At 41.6% G+C, this 8,789-nt stretch overlaps 1 protein-coding gene across 1 annotated transcript; it reads right to left on the bottom strand.

Annotated features, from left to right (window-relative positions):
- Positions 1–8,789, bottom strand: LOC140955995 (uncharacterized). Its single transcript, XM_073411720.1, has 7 exons — positions 7,310–8,789; positions 6,126–6,901; positions 4,751–5,428; positions 3,829–4,477; positions 3,604–3,747; positions 1,003–1,115; positions 1–408 (listed from the first exon to the last, which is right to left on the bottom strand). The coding sequence occupies exons 1-7, from the start codon at positions 8,787–8,789 to the stop codon at positions 1–3; spliced, it is 4,248 nt and encodes a 1,415-aa protein (XP_073267821.1).

The following is an 8,789-nucleotide window of genomic DNA, read 5'->3' as shown; positions in this document are numbered from 1 at the left end:
TCATATTTGGCCGGAACTCAGCTTCATACTGCACTCATTATGCTGCCACAGCTGCCAACTAGGCAACCCCTTTAGGGGGTATTCTCCTTTCAGCTTTTGATCTACACATCGTTTAACTTTGTCTTCACTCAGTCTTGGTGTAACCCATGTAACAAGACCCTGCTGTCCACGAGGCATGGTATGATCCACGGGTTTCCTCCCAGTAAAAAGCTCTAAGAGAACTACTCCAAAACTGTAACCATCATTGTCCATTATTGCATATTCAAGAGCATGATAACCAAAGGTTCCTAAAACTCGAGTTGAATGAAGGTAAGCAGCCATATCATGAACATGATTCGAAAGGTTAAGATCTGCGATCTTGGCTTTGAAGTCTTCAAACAGGAGCACATTGCTTGGTCTGACCTCTCTCTGTGTATTACATGAAGTTGTACTTTCTCACGCAAGTAGCCGACCTTTCTTTCATAAGACATGAAGATCTTCTTCTTTTTTTCTTGTAATCAAGTGAAGATCCTTGGTGTGGCTATAAAAGAAAACCTATGTTACCAAGCAACATCATCACACAACCTCTCGTCAAGTAAATGCCCTTGCTAGCAACTCCCCATATCTTACTTGTGTCGTCTGCATCAATTGTAATAGGTATCCAATTTCTTGTTCCACTCGTGCATAACGTATTTTTGTTTTGCGAAGTGCGTCGACTTGCTCTCCTGATCTCAGGTGCTTACGCGTTGAATGTGACCTGGAAACCCAATCTCTGGTTCAAATAACAAGAGGGACAAGTCACTAATCATCCTTGTATAATCTCTTAAAGCATCGGTGACAAGAATGATATGTCCCTGTATAATTTTTTTTTTCTGTATCTATGTCATTGCAGATTTTTCCTCAGCAAGTCCTGCCCCCTAAGGCTCGTGGTAATATTTTGCATGCAAGGGCCCACTTTTATCTTCCCAATGAAACAATAACAAGTTGTTGCTGCAGCTTCTACCTGACCAGTCAGTGGGAGGCCTTCTTCTTCTGTGGCAGTGTAGCTTGCTCAATTGCTGCAGCTTCTACCCGACCAGTCAGTGTGAGGCCTTCTTCTTCTGTTGGCAGTGTAGCTTGCTCAAGTAGCTCAAGTTCTGCTTCAAGAAATGTCATAACATCAGCAATAACAGGCGCTACAACAATGACCTTCAGCTACCCAAACTTTCCTGGCAATGGAACTCGATACTTGGTAATTTTGCAGAATGGTGCGTACCAAATTCCAATCCCTGCATATGTTGGGGCCGCAACAACTTCCAAAGGAACCCATCCTCAAGCTGTGCCTTTTTTTCAATGGATCAATTTTATTCTTCTCGAATGCGAATCCTTTACAGTTTCAGCGACAATAACAACCATTAATATAGACACAACAAGGCCAACAAGGTCATCAAAATCCAAGTATTTCCAGTGGCTCCTCATCATCCCAGAAGCATTTGCAGAATCAGCAGCATAAACCACATGAGAGTGGATAAGGTGGAATCAACAACAGTCATTCAGATCCAATCATTTGCAGAATCATCAACAGAATCAATCTGTACCGAACAAGCAGCGGTAGCTGATACAAATTCAAAATGTTACTCCCCAAGCCCGTACAGTCCATCAACTATTGACAGTCAAGTTTCCGGCTCAAACATAAGTATTTATGGCCAGAATTTATTGCGAATACATCTCGCGAACTTTGCTTTGATGAATCCCACACCAATGGGTGGTGCCTATAGCGCAAGTGGAAATACCAGTGAAAAGAAACCTGTAACACCCCACCTCACTAGCAAGATATTGTCCGTTTTGGGTCCCACAGGCCCGCACGGGTTTGTTCTTGCAGAAGCGAGCCCACCGTGGGGCCTGACTTCCCAAAACGCGTCTTCCAAGTTGACATGCTCACCATAACCTCACTAGCAAGATATTGTCCGCTTTGGCCCGCAGGCCCTCACGGATTTGTTGTTGTAGCAGCGAGCCTACGGCCTGACTGCCCAACACGCGTCTTACTAGTCAAGGTGAGCATGCACTTATAAGGCCCTGGCTTTGGACACTCGCTTTCGATGTGGGATCTTACAATCCCCCCATCTTAAGACGAGTCGTCCTCGGCTCTGATACCAAATGTAACAACCCGGCTTTCCAAGCCCAAAACAATAGAATTTTTTTTTTCCTTTGGGTGTTTACATTCTCCCCTCCTAAATATGAATTTCTTCCTCGAAATTTAAGAAGTTTCACACTCCATACCTGGTAGTTCAAATAAATTGGGGTACTTTTTCCTCATCTCAGCCTCCCTCTCCCAAGTTTCCTCTTCTACTTGAGCATTTCGCCATAAGATTCTGACGATGGGGATCTTTTTGCTCCGTAACTCCTTCACTTCTTGATCTGGTATCCTTATGGGCCTCAATTCCAGTGTTAAATCTTCCTTGACTTCTATTGGGACCTGGGGTAGAACTCGGAAGCGAGTGTCCAGAGCCAGGGCCTTATAAGTGCATGCTCACCTTGACTAGTAAGACGCGTTTTGGGAAGTCAGGCCCCACAGTGGGCTCGCTTCTGCAAGAACAAACCCGTGCGGGCCAGTGGGACCCAAAACGGACAATATCTTGCTAGTGAGGTGGGGTGTTACATTTGGTATCAGAGCCAAGGACGGCTCGTCTTAAGATGGGGGGATTGTAAGATCCCACATCGGAAGCGAGTGTCCAGAGCCAGGGCCTTATAAGTGCATGCTCACCTTGACTAGTAAGACACGTTTTTGGGAAGTCAGGCCCCACGGTGGGCTCGCTTCTGCAAGAACAAACCCGTGCGGGCCTGTGGGACCCAAAGCGGACAATATCTTGCTAGTGAGGTGGGGTGTTACAAAACCGCAGCAACCACAAACACTAGCTTTTAAGTCCTCAGACATCTCCTCCTTTTGCAATTTCATTTGCCTCCATCAATGGAACCACAGCTTCCCCAGGTTTTGATGTTTCATTGCTGGTATAGAATCATGCTCTTCTCCAAAGCTCTCAAGAGGCAACAAGGTATGGCTATCACTTCATCGCTGCAACCCAAGCAACACCCATTAATTGCTGGGCAATCAATTATGTTCTCGCGGCCGGATTCAACAGACTCCCTGAAACCGTAGTATGCTGATGGTTTCTTGTGCTTTGGATATTTTCTGTTTTGGTAACACTAGTTTAAGATTTTCTGCTGAGACTACATCCTTTATGTAATAGAATTTTTCTTTCTATTCATAAAGTCTATATTTTTCATTCGCTTGTATCTTTTTATCCCTCTTTTCCATGTGAATAATCATATTGACTCAAATAGCTTTAAAGGATGGTGTGGCTGTACTTAGAATAATTTCTAAGTTGCCTACGTACCTTTATGGATAAAGGATCAAGTCACAACGTAGTTCAAAAGATTTTTTTTTTGAAAGAGTTTTTTTTTTTGCGTGACTGTACTCGGAATGAATTCCAAGTTGCCTACGTACCTTTTTGGATAAAGGATCAAGTCATAACATAGTTCAAATTTTATTTTTTTTAATCTTTTTTTTATGCCTTTCACAGTTTTAGCTCGTGCGGGCCAGGAGCTATATCAGATTTCAAGCATAGTATCTTTTCAAGAATTTACCATTGATAGGCCCAATCCTCAATTCATTCTCATTAACAATTTTGTAAGCTCCATTGGTGTAGACTTTTTGAACCACATAAGGGCCATCCCATTTGGAGAGGAACTTGCTGCCCATGCGTTTCGACATGATTATCGGGTGTCGTACTGCCAAGACAAGATCCCCTTCTTGAAATGAGCGTGGTCACACCTTCTTGTTAAAGGCTCTACAGAGTCGTGCTTGATAACATTCTAGTCGTTGTTGTGCCTCAAGACGTTTTTCATCTAAAGCTTCAAGCTCTTCAAGGCGTAGGCGAACATTGTCTTCATTAGAAAGTCCTTCTTGGATTGCAATTCTTAAAGATGGAATCTGACATTCTAGTGGAAGAACAACTTCAACCCCATATACCAAGGAGTATGGAGTAACTTGAGTTGGTGTTCGGAATGTAGTACGATAAGCCCATAGCGCCTCCCCAATTCTCTCATGCCAGTCCTTCTTCGAGCGATTCACCACCTTCTTGAGAATGTTGCATAAAGTCTTGTTAAAGGCTTCTGCCAAACCATTAGCTGGAGCATTGTACATAGAAGAGTTATGTTGTTTGAAACTGAACTGTGCACACAACTTGTTCATGGTTGTATTGTAGAACTCCTTTCTATTATCGGTTATGATGTATCTTGGTACCCCATAACGGTAAATGATGTTTGTTTGGATGAAGTTTACAACTGTCTCCTTCTTGACCTCTTTTAATGCTGCAGCTTCTGCCCACTTGGAGAAGTAATATGTTGTAGCCAATAAGTAAAGATGCCCCCCAGAGCTTTTTGGCAATGGTCCTACCACATCAAGTCCCCAAGCATTAAAGGGCCAAGAGGCAACTGTCGGGTGTAAAGGCTCGGGTGGCTGGTGGATTAAATTAGCATGCAATTGACAACTTTGACATTATCTAGCATAGTTGATGCAATCCTTCACCATTGTTGGCCAGTAATATCCCATTCTTTTGATCCAGAAGTGAAGTTTAGGGCTTGATTGGTGTGCTCCACAAACCCCTGAGTGAGTTTCTTCTAGTGCTTTTATTGCTTCTTCTTCTCCGAGACAACGCAAAAAGACTCCATCAAAAGAGTGTCAATAAAGAGTGCCTTGGAAGTATATGAAGAAAGGAGCTCTTCGCCTCACCTCTGTCTTATGGCGTAAGTCTTTAGGTAGCTTTCCATGTCTCAAATAATCGATAAGCGGCTGACGCCAGTGTTCTCTTTCAATCTCGTAGACAGAAACTACGGTCACTTGTTCTTTCTCTTTTATGTCATGATTTAGTGGTGGAACGACCCATCTTTGACATATAAGGACTTTTATCTCCTCACTACATGATGCTAATGTTGACGCCAGATTTGCTAAGGCATCGGCTTGCTTATTCTCTTTTCGTGGTACATGTTCTAAAGTGACACAATCAAGTGATGTTATCAGTTTAAGTGCATACTTGTGATATGGGATGAATTCTGGCTTCTTGACTTTATATAGTGAGAGGAGTTGTCTGATGACTAATTGAGAATCACCAAAAACTTTAAAGCGAGACATTTTTATATTCACTGCCATTTCTAACCCAAGAATCAAGGCTTGATATTCAGCCATGTTATTAGAACAACATTTGGTAAGTGAAAAGGAGAAAGGCAAGACCTCTCCTTCTGGTGTGATGAATATAACCCCAGAATCAGCTCCATCTTGTTGTGCTGCGCCATCAAAGAACATTTTCCAAGGTTCTGATAGTTCAATAAACAAAACATCCTCATTAGGTAGGTCTTCAGAGAACTTCCATTCATCAGGAATAGGATGATCAGCCAGAAAATCAGCTAGTGCCTACCCCTTAATAGCTTTTTGTGAGGCGTAGACAATTTCAAATTCTTGAAGCAATAAAGCCCATTTTGCCAATCTTCCTGATAATACCGGTCTTGAGATGATGTACTTGAGAGGGTCAGCTCGGGAGATTAATCTTACTAAATGCGTTTGGAGGTAATGCCTTAGCTTCTTTATTGCAAACATAGAGAGGATGATCGGGAGAATAATTCAGTTCAACTCCATTTAATGTCCTACTAAGGTAATAGAGAGCACTTTCATTGCCTTCATCATTTTGTTATGCCAATAATACCCCTAAGGAACGTATTTGAGCCGCAATGTAGAGGATAAGTGGGCGTCCCGGTATCGGTGCTTGAAGGACAGGTGGATTCAACAAATATTTTTTTATCTTGTTGAAGGCATTGGTACAAGCTTCATCCCAATAGAATGACGTATCCTTCTTCATTAAGTGGGTGAATGGTTGACATCGACCTGCTAAGTTAGAAATAAATCTTCGTATATAGGCCAACTTTCCTTGGAGACTCTTTAACTCATGGATGTTTCTTGGCTCCGGCATTTTTAGAATGGCCTCGATCTTATACTGGTCAATCTCGATTCCTCGATGTCAAACTATAAACCCTAGGAATTTTCCTAAGGACACACCAAATGCGCATTTTAGTGGATTCATTTTTAGCTGGAATCGACGTAACCGTTCAAATACCAGAGGAAGATCTTGCAAATGATTTTCTTTTTCTTTTGATTTCACCACGAGATCATCAACATAGCATTCAACATGTTGGTGAAGCATATCATTAAAAATCTTCTGCATCGCCTTTTGATAAGTGGCACCTGCATTCTTTAAGCCGAAAGGCATAACTTTATAGCAATATATCCCTTTTGGAGTTCGAAAAGCCGTCTTCTCCTCATCTGCTGGTGCCATTCGAATTTGATTATAGCCAGATGAACCGTCCATGAAGGTTAATCTCCCATGTCTCGTGGTAACATCTACCATGATCTCAGTAATTAGAAGTGGAAAGTCATCTTTGGGACAAGCATTGTTAAGGTCTCGAAAATCCACACAAACAAGTATTTGGCCATTCTTCTTTTTCACTGGCACAATATTTGAAATCCACGTAGGATACTTGACCTCACAAATGAAACCTGCTTGGATAAGTTTATTGACTTCAGCCTCAATCTGTGATATGAGTTCAGGACGAAAGCGACGCTGAGTTTGTTTTACATGTCTAGCTCCATGTTTCACTGCTAGTTGGTGGACAACAACCCTTGGGTCTAAACCTGGCATTTCATCATAGGACCAAGCAAAGATATCTTGATACTCCATCAAAAGTTCCATGTAATTCGCTTCCTCTTTAGGTGATAAGTTTGCATTGATGAAGGTTTGTCGTGGGTTTTCAACAGTTCCTAAGTTAACCTCTTTAAGTTCATCCATTGTAGGCTTATTTTCTGATGCAAGGGAAGGTGGAGCTTCCTCAACATCTTCTTCGACGACAAACTTGTCATTATCACTTCTTCAATAGTGATGTGATTTGAAGTGTGACATATTATTTCATCTTCTTCTTCTTTATTAAAGGGGTTTGTTATCACTATTGTGCGTGCGTGTTTTTCTCTTCAATGTCTCTTTAGCACTCACCACCCATTCACATTGTCTCTTCATGCGTGAAGGTATTTTGCTACAAAGAACCTTTGAATTACCCATCAAACTTGCTTGATGATCGAGTGCATGCTTGTCATCTTTTAACATGGATTGTCCAAGTCTTGCAAAGACTGGTGTGCGTTTTAGCGCCCTTCCATTATTTTGGGTTCCAATCCTGGTAAAAACAGAAGGACGACTTGTAGTTCTACCAAGACGATCCTAGATTGAAGCTCTAAGAGGTGCCGACTGACTTTGTTGTTTGTCCTTCATTTCTTCCGCACTTATGTATCGCGAGGCTTCTTTATTAATCTGAAAATGCAGTGGTGTGGAAGAGTTGTATCCAAGACCAGCCCTCAAAGTTTTGCCAGAAGTTTTCTTCTCTCTCCATGCCTTTTTAGTCCTTACAGAAACTTGTTTACCTTCAAGTTGAGTCATATCACCATCCTTTGCTAACTTGTTGATGTCCTCATGACTATAACCAACCCTGGCTAAAAGCTTATAGGCATTGGGATCAAAGCCATTCGCCCATTTATCAGGGAGTCCTTCAGAATTTATCACCCCCGACTCAGTTTGATGAACAAACCCTTTTAGTAAAGGTTTTGAGACCTTGTTCAAGGCGAGATTAGTAGCTGGCAAGGTCAAGTTTTCAAGCCCCTTATTAATCTTTTCTTCATCCTTTGCAAAAGAAGACTGACCCTCTTTTCTTGCTGATACTGGAATATATCGGAGTACTGTGGCTTTACATGGTGGTTTATTGTCAACAAAGTTTTCTACCACCTTTTCTTTTCCTTTATTCTTTATTGGCTGAGACACCCCTTCATTTGCAGATGACTTATGCCCTTTTGACCTTTTGGAGTCAATTATTCCCTCTCCTAAATGGTCAGGTGGTGATCGTAGTTCTTCCATCATATTTGACTTGAAATAGAATTTTGCGTCTGCAAAGTGAGCTTCAGCTATGGTGAAGGGATCGATGTTCGCCATTATCTTTCTTACTTGTCCATCTCGACAATAATTAAAACATTGGTGGAGTGTTGAGGAGATGATACCATTTTCATGTATCCACGGTCGCCCAAGCAACATATTGTAGGTAGTTTTGGCATCTATGACATGGAAAAGTGCATTGGATTCCATATCTTCCATGTGCATCGCAAGTCTTATCTTTCCTATGGCATTTTGCCCTCCTTGATTAAAACCTTGAATCATCAGATGACTTGGGAAGAGTTCATCCATAGGAATCCCTAGCTCTCTTATAGTCTTAAGAGGTAGTATATTGACTGCCGAGCCATCATCTACCAAGATGTGATTCACTATCTTTTCATCAACATATCCTTTAATGAAAAGAGGTCGGTTATGGAGTTTTGATCCAAGCAATAAGTCTTCATCGTTGAAGGATATCTCTGTTGTGCATACATCGTGAGATAAGTTTGAAGAGTCATCATGACTTTTCTTCATGACATATTCAATATGATTTTTCTCTTCATCAACATGATAGCAAGCAACAAGTACATTTTCAATTCTTTTCATCTCTGTTGGCATGTACTCATTCAGTGTAACATGCTTTCTTAGACTTTGAGTTGAAAAACCCTCATTTCTAATTGGTATGGATTTTTGTTGAGTCTTTCGGCTTATCGGCTCATCAATTAGCTTCCTCACTATTGAGATCCTCATTCTAGTTGGCTTTGTCATTTGCATGTGCTTCCTCCTTCCTCTTCTACGCGTGACTAGAGTCAT

The sequence above is a fragment of the Populus alba genome, chromosome 10, assembly GCF_005239225.2.
Source record: "Populus alba chromosome 10, ASM523922v2, whole genome shotgun sequence".
Taxonomy (NCBI): Eukaryota; Viridiplantae; Streptophyta; class Magnoliopsida; order Malpighiales; family Salicaceae; genus Populus; species Populus alba.
Note: the sequence above shows the minus strand (reverse complement) of the source record. Positions and strands in the feature narration are given on the sequence as shown.